At 40.0% G+C, this 18936-nt stretch overlaps 1 protein-coding gene across 1 annotated transcript in view; it reads right to left on the bottom strand.

Moving 5' to 3' along the window:
• tmtops2a (teleost multiple tissue opsin 2a) overlaps positions 1-18936 on the bottom strand; it is a 26958-nt gene extending 8022 nt beyond the window's left edge. Inside the window, exons 1-3 of the mRNA XM_052140984.1 lie at positions 18048-18936; positions 3300-3625; positions 942-1175 (exon numbers count right to left, since the gene is read on the bottom strand). Of these exons, the coding sequence (XP_051996944.1) occupies positions 942-1175; positions 3300-3625; positions 18048-18417 (930 nt within the window). The 5' untranslated portion in view covers positions 18418-18936. The remainder of the gene's footprint in view (positions 1-941; positions 1176-3299; positions 3626-18047) is intronic.

The raw sequence follows: 18936 nt of genomic DNA, 5'->3' as shown, positions 1-18936 counted from the left end.
GGTTTGATCCCCACAGCCACCACCATTGTGTCCTTGAGTAAGACACTTAACTCCAGGTTGCTCCGGGGGGATTGTCCCTGTAATAAGTGCACTGTAAGTCACTTTGGATAAAAGCATCTGCCAAATGCATAAATGGAAATGTAATGCTGTTATTGTCCAAATGACTCACATTTCCTATTTTGTGCTGTACTTTTTTTTTCTATAGTCAGGTGGTGGTTTTTCAACATCAATGTGGATGTAGTTTTATACTGTAGTGTATAAGTAAAGACAATAAAATCATAACAAAAATTGTATGCATCCATGTAGGGCTTTTCCGGGGGCAATTCTTTACCCCCGCGGTTAAGGTCCAATCACCATCGGTCAACGGTCTTATACGGTGGTTGAAGATGAGGGAGTGCCTGCAAATTATGCATTTATTGCCCATCAAAATTTAAAAAGTGCACCATTGAACACAAAATTCAAATTAAACTCTTGGTAAATATCACGAAATACCCCCCAAAATAAATACAAAACTTTCTGCATTGGCATTACATTTCTGTCTGTTATTAAAGACAGTCTTATACGCTACATCTGTAACATGCAGGGTAAGATGACATCCCTACCTTAACTTTTTATTTGTATTTGTCTGAGCTTAATCAGCCTTATAAACAACATTAATGTAACACTGTAACTTAAAACTGTCAATCAACGAAGGATGCACAAAGACAGAGCCCTTTCTTTCATGTTGTTTGACATGTTATCATTAATAACGAAAATCAAAACGTCACGTGCATAACCACCGTTGGCACTGTGCTGGCACTCTACCACCACGGTGGGGCGGTTGTCACAGTGATGCTAGCAGCTCTACATCCATGTGGTTTTGCATGTGAAGCCTGTATGAGCTGTGAAAAGACTAGAAATCCCAGGACTCAAGGGTAATTAAAAAGCTGGAAATGTCTAACCTGTTTGTTCATAAGAATGTAAATTAGAGGGTTGATGACTGTGCTGCTTTTGGCTAGGAGGGAAGGCACCACGCTCGCAATGGGTGTGATGATGCCCGGACGTCCAAACGTGGCCATCATTGCAACTACCCCGTATGGCATCCAGCACACTAAGTAGCACACCACTGTGGTGATGACCATAAATAAAATGTGGTACTCTCTTCTCCGGGCTGCAGTCTTCCGGATGTGCCCTACCTGAGGAAACACATTCACATTGAGATTAAGATGTAGCAGATGATTCAGAAGCAGTCATCAGTAGAAACAAATGAAAAGATTAGACCCACATGAAATCATTTCTGATCCATTATTGAAAGAACCTGCAGCCTGGTTTAGAGGAACCGCTGACTCATAAGGTTTAGGAATATGAATTTATTCCTAACATTCATATGAACTTACTAAAATCTCAGCAGTTTGGCATTTGAGTGAGGTGTGTGTGGTGCAGGTGGAATTACAGGCATTCCAAACATAATTACATACTAATTTAAAGGGGTCATGAAATGGAAAATCAAATTTTCCTTGATCTTTAGACACACTATAAGAGGATTTATAGTTCCAACCTTTCTGAAATGCCTCGTTTTGAAAACTGTCGTTAATACAACATTGCTCAGTTGTATTAACACGCCCCACAACATGTGTCATCGCACATTTGACCCCGCCCACTGCCGTTCAGTTCATAGCGTTAACAGAGAGGGAGATAGGCCTAGTGTGAACAACTACTCTTCAACACCAAAAGGAACCCATTTGGACCATTTGTAAATAGTTTTTTTGCATATACTCTAACATGCATTACACAGACATCTTTGACCGTTGTCATGTTCATCGCACCACTTTTAAAAGACAAGGTGTCAAGTTACAACTCAGAAAAGGAGGTGCCATTCAGTTTCATTCAGCTGCTTTGCATCTTGCTGTTCTTGTGTGCATTTGCACTATTTTTAATTGTTGGTGTATGTCAGCCAGCACTAGCTGGACATCTTTGACCTCTTGGATGTGTTTCTGGCGATCTGCGCCTCAGTGCACCAATGTACGTGTGCCATGTTTCACCGTGCTATGGACTGTGTTTGTGCGGCTAATATCAGTGTGGTCATAATAAGATTCAAGCTTTGCAAAGAAACCATTTTTGAAGAATGGGGCTGTTAAAACACTTGGAGTTGAATATTTCATGTCATGACTGTTTGCTAGTTTATGTTGCTGCTTGAGTGAACATTTTAATATATTCAGATGCGATGTGCGTAATGTTTAAACCCTGAAATTAAGTTATATAATGTTGTGGAGCACTTGTGTATTCTCTCCCAATTGAGATTGAAATATGCCTGTATTTGAGGGTTGCACGATGTTAGCCAATCAGAACAGTGGCTGTTTACATTAAGGTTTAAAGAAGCCGCTGAGGCCAAAACCGAGCGTTTCAGTCAGAGGGCCAGAGACAGGGTGGAAAAAGATAATTTATTACTAAAATATTACAGTTTTGGTGCAAAACACTTTACTGACATTATCAAGAGGACCTCAGAGAAGATCATTAAATTATTTACAAAATTGCATTTCATGACCCCTTTAATATTCTGCTAAATCAACTGAAGTAAAAATGTTTTCTTTCCACATTAAAAGCTGCAGTCTATAGCATATTTTAGGTACGTGTACACCCAGACTTTTCTGTCTATTTTTCACGAGGTCACATCTCTGTGACCTACAGTCAGGGCTGGACTGGCAATCTGGTATTTTCCCGGTGGTCCGTCACACTTTGGGGGTGATCAGGGGCGGACTGGCCAGCTGGGGAACCGAGCAGACCGGTGGGTCGCCGTGAAAATGAGCCGCTGCGTTATGCAGAATGGACCACAAACCGGCGCCGCGATATGCAGAAAAGTACAGGGAACCCCCCCTTAAATCTCTTCCCAGTCCAGCCCTGCCTACAGTATATTTAACATAGGTCTAATATGTTTAACAAGTGCTTAATACAGCTGGTTTATCTCATGTTTAGCATACTAAAGAGTGTGGCTTACAGATAACAAGCTAAAGCATCGATTGAGGCGGTTTCCTGTTTATCTGGAGTCAGAGATGCTGACCTAGTTTGAGAACTCTGCGCTCGAGTTGGAGAGACATTGTTTAGTTCCAGAGAGGATTGGAAACAGTGCACTGCAGGCAATACAGTTCTGAGTTTCGATATCTGATGTATTTGAACTCTAAAGCTCTACTTGGTGTACAGTATAAGCTGGGAAATCTTAGGACTGGTTCTGCAGTTCCTTACCCTGTTGTATTGAAATTGTACTGACAAGATGAAAGTGTAATGGTTATCGATATTAATTTTAAGGCCATGACTGAATTTACCTGTTTGACAGCATAGAGGAGCCGGCTGTAGCAGTAGATCATGACCAGCACAGGAATTCCCAAACAGAAAATGAACAGACAGATGATATAGGAATGAGATTGTGGGGTGTTGGCGGTCCATGTGACCGAGCAGCTGGTGCCTGCCCCTTCCAGTCCATAGTTACTCCAACCCAGCAGGGGGGGGACTGTCCAGAACAGGGAGTAGAGCCAGGAGCCCCCAACAGCCAACAAGGGCTTACTGTAGTCTGGGGCCCTCTTGTTGTAAACCGTTAAAGTGCTATAACGATCGTATGAAAGGATTGCCAGAGAGATCAATGATACAATCCCTGTTAAGAAATGGAAAGGAAAATTAGTCTGTTTGCCCATGTTAAACCTGCAGAGCTACAGCTAATATAGAACTGGGGTGATTTATTCAAGGCTATACAGGATATTTGGTGTTATTTCGCACTGTTTTTCATGTTAATTTATGTACATCAGATAAAAAACTGAAATGAAAATGTCTGTGATGTCAATTCGTAAATAATTATTTTGAGAGTTATGTTGTTAAGAGCCAGAGAATAAACATAAAATCTGTTTTCTTCACTTCAAGTCTCCAGAGAAGCACTTAATGTTAGACCCCCCCAAACCCTACAAAAAACCCCACCCTCCAAGCCTGAAATGTTCAGTCCAAGAACATCTGGGTGGCTCTAACCAAAGTCCAGTGGGTATTGTCCACAGTTCTTCAGGCTCCAGCCAGTTTCTCACCGGCCCACAGGATTTTCCATTGTTCAGCAGACTATAATGACAGAACAGTAAAAAGCTCTAGCTCAGGAGATAACACCTATCTCTCTTGAGAACAAAAAAGGTCAGCCCTCTAAGACCCACCTTGAATCTGAGGATCTGAATTACAGTTTTAGGATGCTACGAACTTGTTCTACACTCCATCAGACCAGGAGATTACATCATGGCAACAGATCTCAAGCATTACTTTCACATTCCCATCGATCTCCAACATGCACCAAAATGAAAATTCTTGAGTAAAATAGAAAACTCTGGACACACTGGGCCTAAAAGGGATTATTTTAAATTAGACTTTGTCAAATGTTATTATTATGGATGCACAACAACTGCTTTTTCTATAGCGACACACATTTCATAAAAAAATAGAGTATGTGTAAAAATTGTGTAGCCTTTTTTATTTTTTGCATTGCATGTGGACCTGGAATGTGAAATGGATTCTTTTTGCTAAGTGACTTAGCAAAGACCGCGCTCAATATTTCGTAGCAGTTTCCTGGTGAAATGAACACTGGAGGTGCTGCAATAACTGTGTGACTACAACAAATCATGACTACAACAGCTTATTGTGACTTTATAAACACTTATCTTTAGCACTTTTATTCACACACTGCTATGTTTTGATATTGAAACACTTTTACTCTTAACGCATCATTTGAAGAAATATGCATACACTTGTATTACAGACTTGTATACATTAACACACTTATTCCAACATGGTTAGCTTGTGCTGTAACTTTCTTGATGGTGCTGGAGTTTGGCCTCCCCGGTAGACTGCGGTACAAGCCCGGCCACGCACCCATGCTGACACGCAAGGCGAAAGTGTCACGGAAGTGACAGGAAATAAAGTGGTTGCTTCAGAAATTGTGCTTTTCATGTTGCATTTGCTATTAAGACACTATCGGTTAAGTGTAGGTGTTGGGTTAGGATAAGGATGTCTGTTGTGTCCACCTCTCATTTTCTTTTAAGACACTAGGCTTAAATTCAAGTTTTAGGTTAGGGGGGTACGTTTTTCTCATTATATGTTCCATCTAACATTCACATTTAAAACCTTGTCTGATTACGCCACCATTTCACTTGCTTTTGGCGCCCCCCACTGGAAATTTCACTGGAAACTACAGTGAAACGTGTAATGAAGCACATCATGTTTGCAAATATGTTCACATTACTTTGAGATGTGTCTGTGCCATGTGTAAGGATGTTTGTTCAAACAGACTGATGATGTGAAATTATGACTTTGTGTCATGCAAAAAGACCTAAACTGGTGATGAAAGGGTGGACGGGGGGAAGGGGTGAAAACAATGTGCATTATGAGTGATAGCCGACAGGTGAAGAGTTTATAAAGAATGAAATGACAAATGAAAGAAGATAGGCACGTCTTCCATTGGGCACATGAGGTAATGGGCACATCAGACTATTCGAGTAGATTTGATTCCCTCGGTAGACTAAATATACCAAAAGAAATCGCATGACGTGGTCTTGGAAAATGTCTCTAAATGCCTCTACTGTACGATTGTACAGATGTGGGTACGTTTGCACCAGCTCTCTATAACTCTGCACGCCAGTGTGTTCATGTTAACTGATCTTAACTAACTGAACGGGAATTAGCGTCTACCTCAAAGTAGGTGGAGCTTTAGGTCACACCTACTGATGACGCGGATCACTAGCATTAAGAACGTGTTTGGCAGTCGGTAAAAGAGGTTTTCCTGAATGTTTGCCCTGGCGAGCTGTTACAAACTACCGATACAAACTCAAAAACACCTTCGATTTGGCCAGATTTTCTTCTAAATGACGTCACACCCATTCATTCTTTGATTTTGTATGAAGTGTGCAGGCGCTTTAAGGCTTTTAGGGTGCTATTTGAGAATGTGTAGGTGTATGACAGCAAAACCCATTTGTTATTGAAGCTGCTTCCATAAAGAGCTCTCTATAAAAGCAGACCTACAGGAGCAGGAGCCATATAGATCCCAATTTTGTCTTCTCATCTACAGTGGTTTCAAATCAGCCCCTGGGCACCTCTGTCTTTCATCTGTTCCCTGTCTGCACTTCTATCCTGCGAGCAGAGGAATGCTTGGGAATCCTGGCCCTGATGGTATGTATATATATATATATAAATGGAATAAACACAGAGAGAGAGAGACCAGTCACATGACGAGCACATGCACTTTACTGAGCTGAGACATCACAGAAAACATGAGGCTGGGCTTGGAATTGGAATTTTTAAGAGACTTTTAACCAATATATTCAGGTTTATTTAGTTGAAAAAATGATGTTGACTGACAAATCATGTTTATAGTGTATTATGCAGTATACTCTAAGTATTAAGCAAAAAAGTGTAGCATATGAATAAATAGCCACTAGCGACTAGCTAACTATAACGGCTAATGTTTAATCAGAAATGCACTACACACTCCGTTCGTGTTAAGGGGCGAAAAGTGTGCTAAGAAAACATTCCACACACCATTACACGATCACCTGGAACCAAAAGCATTGACAACAATTCAGGATGGATCTGTGGATTCATGTTGCATCTTGAATAAAGCCTCATCTGGGGACGTGTTTCCTCTACCGGCCAGTGCCTCGTTACCCAATAACGATGGCTCTTAGCTCTTAAGAAGGTTCTCTGCGTGCAAAGTTGCATGTGCTTCCCAAAACTGCACTAAATATGAATGTGCAACGATGCACTTTAAATGCTTCAGAAGAGTCGCTGTCCATGTGTCTGTGACTGTGTAGTGTCGCTCCTCAATGTAATTTCATTATTTGCACATAACTTTATTCATGCTACGGTGCCCTTCAGTGTCTGAGGGGAAGATGAGGAGGTTCTAGAAGAGGAGGGAGGTGGGAAGACAAGCCAAGATAGATAATTTTACCCTTTAATTAAACATCTCCATTTCATCTGTGCTTCATTTCTAAAATAATCTGTGTAGGTAATTTATTGATTTAGGCCTAATTGTTTATTCATTCATTCATTTATCTATTTCATGCATTTGTTTTAAAGTGTAGACAAGAATTGTTCATCTGAGGATGCCCTAAATTGCTTCAAAGATATTAAACATTGGCTGGCAAACAATTTCTTGCAATTAAATGAAAGTTCTGATGTCCTCATTACCTGCTCAAACATCTACCTGACCTCACACACCAACATGTCAGTGACCTTCTTAATGGCAACAGTTGCTAAGACAGGATTGGTCAGAGATGCTTTTAAGGTGGGGCTTAGTAAAGTAAATTAAATTCAGCCAACAAAGAGTGGAAATTAAACAGTTTTATAAGATGTTATTTATACATAAATTGAAAAAAATTCTTAATTTCTCACACTGATAAATAAAAGTCCCATAACAGGATTGTATTGTACTGGAACACATACAGCTGTGTCCATGTAAAGCTTCCGTAAATGTCAGAGGATTTGAAAAGATTTATACGTCTTAAAAGCTGTTCAAACACTTGCATTTTATATGCTGTGAATACGTAGATATGTACATTTCAGTGTCTATTAAAACGTACAAAAACATAAAAAATGTAAAATAAATAAATAAAATACGACCTACGATTTCTCATGAGATCACCCTGGTTAAGAAGACATACATATTGTAAATTAACCAAATCATAGTTATTTCAAATATACATATTTGTTTACATTTCTAAAAATATCACAACTGTCATTTATCATGATGAATGGTGAATTGGATGAATATGATTTCTATTAGCTGTTAATATATATATATATATATACACATGTGGATGACATGTATTAGATACATATTTAGGGACGAGTGAACTCTGTGTAGGAACCCTCTGAATCGGAATGCAGTGTGTCCACAACAGGACATCCATGTTCTAATGATCTGCTCAAGCATCAATCCAATCTCACCCAATCCAATGGCAATGAAATCTGAACTGTGCAGATATAACATGATTGCTCAATACTTGTTCCCTTGATACTGTGCGACTTTCAAGTTCACATGAGCGATCATTAACAATCGATCAGTTCTCAGATTGTATCTGCTTCACTGAATCATGTTACCTGTGAGACAATCACTGCATTATTGGAGGACAAATAGATATTAAGTTAAATAAAAAAATAGTTGATCCGTGTGTTTCTTAGGACATGTTGCACTATACTGTATATAAAATAACAGAGAGCATATTTTTGACTTAAAATGAGACATTTGGAAGTGTATAACAAACAATAAAACAGCATGTTTCCAATCTAGAAAAATATAAAAACTCTTTTTGTTTTTTCTCCAGAGACCTTTCCGGAGAAGTCCTGGATATACAAATCCACACTGCAAGATAGGACTGGACAGAGAGTCTGAATTCTTTGTGACGGGCACATACAAACTTTCATTCTGAACGAGCGCAAGATGGAATAATTACACAGGTCTTGACATCAAATAGACACTCTGCTTCATCATTATGGTTACTAATTGAAATGACTGATCAGCAATGGAACACAGGTGGGTGGCATAATGATACATAATGCCATATATTGCGGATAAGACACTGTAATTGTCATTATTATAATTTTGGAGTGGAAATATTCTCCCAGCATCAAACAACAGACATTAATTTGCATGGCTTTTGTCATGAGGGGCGCACCTGAGCTTTTTGGCCTTTGATCTGAACTTCATCAGCCTCCATGGGAAAAGGAGTTACGCAATAAATTCCCAAACATTCCCAAACAATTTCTCAGGCCTCTTCAAGGCCTCTCTTCTAATGGTACAGCATGTTCTAATCTTCAAAGCTGTTTAATCATGTTTATCTGTACTTAAGAGGGTACTCTCTCATAAGGATTTATTCCAAACACGCTTGAGTTAACTCAATTTGAGATTAACACGGATACAGTACAATGTGTGCAATACAATATAAGTGTGTGACAGATCTACAACTCCCAGAAGTCCCAATTAAGGTCCTTGACAACCGAATGCCAACCAAAGAAGTTACCAAAGAACAATGGGAGACAATGAGCGATCTTATGATTTTTCCTAAAGCCAGAAGTATCCCAAAGTATACTTCGATTTTGATGTGAATGCTCAGAGTCAAAGTATACTCCATTTGGCTGTGCACACATTCACAGGTGGTTGGCGCATGCGTACTACGACTGTCCGAGACACACATAAAGATCTCCAGTCCTCCTCACACAAGTGTTCTTGACGTGCACGTCCACTGTTGACGTTTTACCTTCATCTCCTGTTGTTTACCGCCGATTACATCTTCTAGCGTATCTGCGTAACAACAACGGCTCAAATGTGAGCGCTGCCACCTTTTTGACCCATGCGCATTCTGTGTGTTCAAAGATGTGCGGTTAGAAAAATTGGCCGGCGTGCATTCAGTGCTAGAGCACTCTGCAGATGACGAGAATTGCGTAATGCATCCAGTACGCAGAAGCTCAGCATTTGCATATGACTGATGTATACATTGGGCTTAAGTTTAACTCCAAACCCAGACCCCAAACCTAAACCTAAGGCCATGTCCACACCAGGATAAGGCTACCGTTTGATTCGCAGTAATGGCTCAATCGTCTGCATGTTTATTAGGATGCTTCCCCTTTAAGACCGAGTGCAGATCTAATAGGCTCCTGATGCAGCATATTTTCTCCCAACTATTTCCATAACTACGTCCATTTAAGACATAAACTGTGTTTAAGTGAATCTCCAAGCCGGTCGTTTTGACATATTTTTGTGTATATTTGATCGTTTAGACGCGCACATGAAACCCAAAGTAGCCTATACTTGGCTTGTCTCTTTGCGGTGTGTTTCGGAGCGTGCACCGCCTTGGGAATGGTATCTCTTGCCCTCTTTTTATTATTAAACGCGTCCCGCAATTTAGCAACAGTAGCATTTTACAACAATCACCGATCGTGCTGATTCTGACGTTAAGTTTGAGTTTTAGGGAGAAATGTCAGTGCACCGCTGTGAAGGGAAGGAAGTTGTGCTAGACAGAATGCGGCTTATGTATAAATATTCTTTTTATAATCTTTGGAAGGCGAAATCTAAAATAAAATCAGACTAATATCACATATCTAAACCAGGCAACGTTTGAATGTTTAGTTCTGTCCTCCGTTGTCACTCATTATGCAGGGCTCATGTTGTGCTCGCTGTGGCACCGCGTGAGCGAGATCTCTCTCTCTCTCTCTCTCTCTCTCTCTCTCTCTCTCTCTCTCTCTCTGACTGCGAATAGCTAAATTGCATCACAGACAAATGGTTTCATATTATTATACATAGAAATGGCTGGCGAGATAAAATAACTTTCTCTTTATAGCAATAATAAATGTATTTTCTTAATTTCTCCAGTACCGACAGCAGAACCGATAACGTCCGAGCTTACCAAAGCCAGTCCTTCAATAGCCTATAGTGCGTTGGTATCTTTTTTTTTACTTATTTATCTGCATTGAGTGACAACCCTCTCAAATATAAGACACAAACAGAACAAATAAAAGTCTCAGATTCACTGTCTGTAATTGCTAAATTCTTGCTTCCTTATTGTGACATGATAGCAACCCTTCTGCTGTGATAATGCAACTTCAACTACGCCATCAATATCCAAAGTAGCCGAACGTCATGTCAACTATCGCGTTTGTCACGTTTTTTCTTGAAGTTGGCAGTAAAGTATCAAAAGTTTTTAATTAAATCTAAAGAAGTTATACAAATTTAACCCTTACTGTTTTCTCCAAGGAACTTAGCTCCTTAGGCACTGGATGAGGTCTGTTCACTCTGCTGGAGAATGACTCTAGGGGCAGCGTGCGTCGAACACGTGTTCCACAACAACACTAGGCTGCCCACAGATGCGCCTGCCTAATAATCGGCTTGATATGCGTGGATATTGGCCGATGCCGATTATGTAAAAAATGCAAAAAATCGGCCGATTAATCGGTCGACCGATTAATCGGTCGACCTCTAATTAAAATATAAGTAACATATGCATAAGTTAATAACACCAGTCTTTCTACAGTATAATACGGATGTCTTGTTGATGGATGTTCTCAGCGCTCTTGCACATGTGCACCTCACAACTGCAGCTGTGCGTCTGTCTTGGTGAGAAATTGGAAACTGCGTTGAGTTCACCCATCCAGATCCAGTAAATACCAAATACTTAAATATTTAACCCTGAAAACAAAGGGGGTGTTTACATTTGGTTACTTCATGCATTTTTGTGTAAATGCGCTCCAAGGCGGATTTGAGACAGGTATAAATCCGATCACTTGCAGAGCAGACAATCCTCGTCAAGTATAAATGTAACCTTTACTCAGCTGAAACAGCACTATGTTAGCATAGGGAAATGCGAAACATAACAGCTGATCCTGAGTATTTGCATAAGACTTGCGTCTTGAAATAAATAATAACAAAGAAATGGATGCGGAGGTCTGGGTATCTCAGCGAGTATTGCCGCTGACTATCACACCTGGAGTCGTGAGTTTGAATCCAGGGTGACTCCAGCCAGGTCTCCTAAGCAACCAAATTGGCCCGGTTGCTAGGGAGGGAGTCACATGGGGTAACCTCCTCGTGGTGGTGATTAGTGGTTCTCTCAATGGGGCGTGTGGTGAGTTGTGTGTGGATCGTGGAGAGTAGCATGAGCCTCCACATGCTGTGAGTCTCCGCGGTGTCATGCACAACGAGTCACGTGATCAGATGCGCCGATTGACGGTCTCAGACGAGGAGGAAACTGAGACTTGTCCTCCGCCACCCGGATTGAGGCGAGTGACCGCGCCACCACGAGGACCTACTAACTAGTGTGAATTGGGCATTTCAAATTGGGAGAAAAGGGGATACAATTATATAAAAGAAATGGATGCACGATGTTGGAGAGACAGAACTTTTTACTTCATTTATTTGATGCAGATCACTGACGAAACTGAAACTAAACACTGACAGTAAGTGCAGCTGACTTGCATGGCCAGTCTCGAGGGGAAAATACACAGGCCGCACACACAGAGACCCGCAGGCAGGGCAAAGTCACTTGGAATCAAAAACTAAATCACATATTTTAAGTTCACTGCCTGGAATTAGCATAATCAAGGAATTAACTCATTCATTTGCATACAGTGCAGAAATTGAAGATTAGATTTATATCTGTTTGACAAAGACATCGATGTGGCCAATTGTAAATGGAATGTAGTTATTCTTTTGGATAGCATTTCGATCAATAAAAAAGCATGAAGTTACAAGAGTAATATATACAAATGTGTTCTAGGAATTTGCAACCTTTAAGTCATGAACCTGGACATTTGCAAACTTTGGCAAATCTACCATCTATTTAATGTTTTTTTTTTTTTTTATAATTACCTTATGGAGGAGGGGGCGTGATCAAGCGCCCGTCTGGAGAGAGAGAAAGCGGTGAGGAGTTCCACCTGATATTAATTGTTACTAATTCCTGTTTCTATGTTCGCAGTGAGAGATGGGGAAGATAAAATCGGCCAGTCCACAGAGAGACAGAGAGAGAGAGTTGCACACCAGAGACTGAAAAGCCAATGTGTATTACAATTTATGCTGGAAAGCATGTTGTGTTTTACGTTAATAAAAAGTGACTCACATGGACTGTGGAAACCGGCTCCCGCTTCCTCCTTTATCTGCGCAAACACGAACCTTGTTGCATACCTATTTTAGCCTGTTTACAGCCTGCTGTCTTCTAAACTTACTTAAAACACCCAACAAATCAATAATAGATTATTAAACTGTCAATTGTACCCAATAGCTTCTTTTCCACTATCAATAGCCTCGGGTCTCAAGCCGCGAGACCAAAATCCCTCTGCATTCCCAACATCGGGCCAAAAGCCCCACAGCGTTGCTCTGAAACCCCCATTTAATACGCCACCCTGGTGCAAATGTCACAAACCCCGCCCATTTCACAAGCCAAGCCAAATTGGCATTTTATCTAGTTATCTAAAATATCAAATTTATAATGTATGTAAATGTTAGTTAGCAAGTAAGACATAGACTTTAACTGCCATGGTGTCCCGAGTGTCCCAACACACCGTCCATGATCTCGAACCATGAAAAGCTCTTCCTTTGGACACCACTTTGTCCATAGTGCATCTTAAAAGATTTGTAATGTGTCCGCAATTTTGTTAGCTGAGATGCAGGTGCGAGACATCACACAAACATGACAGCACGCGGTGATGTAATAAGTTAGTGATAAACACTCACTTTTATTAAGTAATATCGATCAATGAGTCAAAGTTCCTTCATTAAAGATATTTAAGCTTGTTTAACAAACATTTGCAGAGTCAGGTGTACAAAGCACACTAAATTAAACTCTCTTTTGATAATTGTACACCTGCAGCACGAATCTGACTTGAAGGACACGCATCATGAGTATTATAGTAAATTTTTCAATATTCTAATATGTTTTTATATCAAAGTACTTTTATGAGTTTATGGCCTTTGTGTGACCCAGGAGAGAGCATATGAGGTTACTAAAAGTGTTGATGCTGCAGAGGCCACAAAATAATGAGGCTAAGGACCTTGAAACACAGTTGAAGATAAGGAGTAAAAACAACTAGTGGTCAAATTAATTAAAAAGATAGACTAAAGCCAAGTTTCTACCAGTAAAACGATATCAAAAGGCTCTGTGAGATAATGGTGGCAAATAGTATCCATTGGTTACAAAAATAATGCTAGATAACAAACTATATAGAAGAGGAGGTTTTGGACTAAGAGAGTCAGAACGGACAGCTGACCGGTCTCAAGTTTGTTGGTGTTCAATAAACTACAACTTTGGCATCTGGAACCCTGGACTCCGAGAGTTTTCTTGCATTTTAGAGAGATTTTCCACAACAGTATCTCTCTAAACTCATCCTTTAACGTTGACTGCGTCTCAACCCCCAGTTGGCCTTCTTTTGCCCAAGGGTAATCGGAGGACCACAGGCCATTGTCCCCGAATAAGCCCAGAGGAGGTAGTGACAGTGGGAACGCAGATAGCGATATTTTTTTGAAGGATGGCCCCATATTTGTCGACAGAGGTCTGGGCTTTGCCCTGAATATCCACTGACCCTAGAACCACCTCTGGTCCACACTAATGCCTTTCATTCACACTTAAACTGTGTTTTTCTCCATGGAAAATAGAGTGTTGTGAAAACACTCTCAATTAACACATACTTCGGAAAACGATGAGATTAGGATTCTGAAAATAAATGAGTGTGGATGTTGCCAACGCCTAACCATAAAGTCCAACCCATTACCCAAACCCTTATCGTAACAATGATTTTATATATGTAAATAAATAAATAAAAATCACTGGGGTTTGGAACAAGACAATGGAAGAATGTTCCAGGTTAATGACATAAATCAAATATTTGTTTAGCATAAATAAATATGGAATGAGTAATAAACAAATGTCCAGTGACATTTATGCATCTTAAGATAAAGTGTTAGAAAGGAGGTTTGCTCAGATGTGATGCCTGTATTGTTTAAATTTGAAATTCTGTTTGTTGATTGGTTGGTCTCTCTGGGGGAATAAAACGTGTAACTTTTTGTGCCGAGTCATATGATATCGTACAATTTCACCATTTCGTATGAACTATATGAGCTGCCATGAGACCGTTAGACTATCCCAAAGAAGCCTTTGTAGCGCTATACAGAATACACCCCTCTAAGTATGTTTCTGTCCCTCACTGTGGTAGTCAAGCACTTCTTATATAATGCAAAGTCCATTAATGTCCTGCCAGAGCCCTAACATTGCATCCCATGACCTCCACATAGCAGAGGACAGCCCTAAATAATGCATCATGGGGGGGAAATGTGTTAATTATTAACTACATGATAATGCAAAGAACATCGAATTTGTGAAGTGTTACTGGACTACACGGCAGGACATGGACAGTGTCCTTTGGACAAAGCTGGGTGTTGCATCACCTCTGAAGTGTGACTGGATTGGCCGATTAAACTGAAACGCATAGTGAAGGGACAAAAGAATGTTCTAATATTTGGAGAAACATCTTGGCTTTTAAAACTCCTCGTCGGCCACCATGGAAAGAAAAGCGTGGACACATGGATGTGCATGTGTGAGCTTTGACAGGTTAACGTATGCGTGTTAACAGAAACATGGCACAAAGTTAGTTGTCTGCACATTTAACTATTTCTTCAACAATTACATTGTACTAGCTGTTTGCCAGGGACCAAAGTTGAACTTTTTTTGTCCAGTGCGCAAGAGACTTCGACTTTGAGATTAGAAAGATCATTCAAATCTATTAGTAACTGATACTAGATGATTTAAAGGGCTCATTAATGCTACTAAAACATTATAATTAGACTGATTTATACAGGGAGGGTTAGCGGTGTCTTGCTTCAAGATAACAATAACTTGGATTATCACCGGCATATTCAGTCCAGAGAAGATGGCGAGAGAAAGGGATGTACAGCACATGGGTTCCTGGTTTGCTCAAGAAGGCCTTTCTATACTCTTATCCAAAAAACATGTTACGAGTTACATTCAACCTTGCAGATAAAGCTCTTATCACCTCCTAACATGCTTACAGCTTTCATTTTTTTCACAGAGCATCATGTGATCTTTCCAGCTAACCTTTAGTCTAAGGAGCTATTTGAATATCTATATTAAGTGAGTGTGAACAGAACAAGACCAATGCAATGTCACAACATTAATAAGTACTTGACCCTAAGGCTTTCTGCTCTACTCTCAGCATATTTGACTCTGGAAAACATGGGAATTAAATTTTTTTCTCTCAGTGCATTGTTGTATGAATATGTCATCTGTGATGAGGGTCACCTGAATTGTTTTTAAATATAATTTGACTGTATGCTCATTGCAGTCTCTTTGTTAAGCCCCCCAGCTTTAGCCCAAGGCATACGAGTATTCATTTAATAAGTGCTGTCATTACATTTGGCTTTGGTGCTCAAAGAACAAGAAACATTTCAGTTTGAGAGCAGTTTGCCCCCCTATAAGATGAGTCCACTGTTAATATGTTCTCATAAAGGGACTTCCATGGTCTGTCTTTCTCTAGATCAGAGATTGAATCTTAAAAATGCCAATTGCAAAGCAGTGGGGATTTCTTTAAGACTGCAAGGGAAGCTCAGCTTCCCCTATAATGTCAAAAAAATAATGGTCAAATATGTACTATTGTGTAAACAATTTATTGACTAAAAATGCGTTAGAACACGTTCATCTCGAAGACGAGTTCGTTCAGAATCAGCTACATTACATATAGCAGGTCGGCTGACTCGATTTACTTCTCATACATTCCCGTAGTGTCAGTGCATTTCCCTGTTGAAGCCGAGCGTCCATTGACTTCAATGGGGCTGCTCTGAACAGTTTTTTTCAGTGCTCCGAAAATAGACGGTCATTGGATAAATGCTGCGATTATGACCCGCCCACGGACGCTCAGCGTCTCTGGGGGCGAATGAGGAGTGGGCTGGCCCGGACTCCGGGCTTCCGCGTGATGATTGGAGGATCTGTCGAAAGACTGCGTCTCCTTTTGATTGACAGCGAATCTGTACTATAAGAAGTCACTGAAGCTATTTCGCGCTCAGTCCCATCGCGGATTTCTCAAGTGTAGTCGAAAGACAAACTGCTGCAACCTATTTCTTTATATTTGTTTGCCGAAATTGCTAGTCAATTTGCATAATACATTTCACACAATTATACACCACATTCCTTGTTTCAGTTTTACCAAGTTTAATATATTTTGTTTTAGAGCGTTCGTTCGTTCGTTCATTCATACAGTACGGGTGAAACTGCGCACGATGGCAGACGGTGCTAATATTGTCGACCTGATTTTGGCAAAGCCATTTGAAAGTCTTCCTTACGAGGAAAAAATTTGAATTAAACAGCAGGGCAGATCAACACCTAAGATTGATTTAGTGCAAAAAATAGGGTAAATAAGTTTATAATGTAGGCCGAAAATGAGCTTCCCCTCTTTGAAAGACCAGCAGCCGCCACTGTTGCAAAGGGAACTTTTACAATAAACCTACTTTTAATTTTTGATTTGATTTAGCCCTTTCATGTTTTAAAGTTATTTCGTCATTTTTGTATCGCTCCATATGATAAGGTGACAATCATGTAGTCTTTTTTTCAAAACAGCCTTGACCATGGTACATCGTTTTTATATACAATCGGGCAATTGAGCTAGCACAAACATTTGATGGTACCATGATAAGTAAAAACAACTCTTTATTCTGTTATTTCACTGTATATTTGTATGGGTAAAGTATTTACCTTAGATAGCATAATTTATACTCTAATGAATATTTCTCAGGGTTGGTTTATTTCTGCGCAGACACATAGCCTTGATGGCTTGGCTACAACACAGCTAATAAGTGAGTACACATTTTCACCAGTATTGCAGGTAAAATATACAGTTCCTTGAACAAACGTTGACCACACTAAAGCATATGGGGTAAGTTGTCATGATGAACCCATTGCTGTAAACCGCTTGTAAGATTCTCAGCAAAATTAAAACAGTAAAAAGGCAAATATATATATATATATATATATATATATATATATATATATATATATATATATATATATATATTTAAATATGAAACCGTTGTTTTGTTGACAAAAGTCGCTGTTAATGAATTTACAACATTTAAAACAAGCGATAAGCACTTTTATCAACTGAAATCAAACATGTTTACATAATTGACCCATTATGCCAGTGTGGTTTTATTGTGTTCACTTGTTTACCCAACAGTGTAGACAAAAATGATCATTGGAATTTAAGTTTGAAGGCTAGACTTAAAAAAAAAAAAAAATCTAATTTTATTTTATTTATTTATTCATTTTTGCTAGGTAATTAAAACCAACATACCTGTGTATTGGACTTTTGTATCAAATACTAGTATTGCACTAGTGACAACTTACCCCTATACAATCAGCTCTGAATCTGCTATTTAAGTATAGACTTGTAGTACACATTGTGTTGTTATCAGGTAATGTGTGTTTCCAGTGACTTACACCACCTCCGTACACATTTCTGTTGTTGGTCGGCTTAGCTACCCATTTGATTTTCTTTCTACTCACCAAAACAGGAGTTGACGAACCCATACCACATGCACCCGTGTCTCCCCACCAGCCACCGGCCGCGGATACTGGCCGCGAAGCTGAGCGTGGTGCCGAACACACACACGAGCATGTCACTCACACTGATGTTGAGCAGGAGCATGTTCACTGGAGTCCGCAGAGTCTTGAATTTACAAAAGAGAACGAGCACGATGCAATTGTTCAGGATGCCGAATATCATGATAGATCCCAAAATAACGGCGACCACATTATGACCCGTCCGTGATAGTCTCTCAGCTGGAGTGTCGCTCCAGTCCTGATCCACCGCAGACAGCAAGTCCTCATCGGTCCCATTGAAGGCAGAACTCAAATTAGCCTCTTCAGAAAACATATTGTCTTAACATTAGCAGTCAGCTCATATTACTTTTATTGCATGCATGATGCATGGAGGTGTTGCCAAGAGCGAGTTAGGAATTAGTTTTGGAGCTTCCCCGCACCTGAGTGAGGGACTCATTTAATCACATCTGACCACGAGACCATGTTGTTCATGAGAAGTTTTGCAAAGGATGTCAAGAAGATAAACTCGTGCCTTTTCAACTGGAGTCGTCAGAGCCACACACAGTCGTCTCAGCAGCGCAGGAGTTCAGTTGCAGGGCTCAGGACCCCAAATAAAGAATCGCAGGTGCTCATAAAGTCCATCAAAACACATGTCGGACGCCGGTGTCTCTTATGTTATAAACTCACGGATACACAGTGGCACAGCTCATTTTATATCACATATCAAAAGCTATTGATTTTGCATATACAGGACAAACATCACTGACTGTAAAACTGTTTTTTTAGTAGTTTACAAAAAGTAGCAGTTACCGAGAAGCATCCGATTTGAATCAAGTTATGCGGCACGCGCCTC

The sequence above is a fragment of the Xyrauchen texanus genome, chromosome 13 (assembly GCF_025860055.1).
Source record: "Xyrauchen texanus isolate HMW12.3.18 chromosome 13, RBS_HiC_50CHRs, whole genome shotgun sequence".
Taxonomy (NCBI): domain Eukaryota; kingdom Metazoa; phylum Chordata; class Actinopteri; order Cypriniformes; family Catostomidae; genus Xyrauchen; species Xyrauchen texanus.
This window is presented reverse-complemented; position numbering and strand designations above follow the sequence as displayed.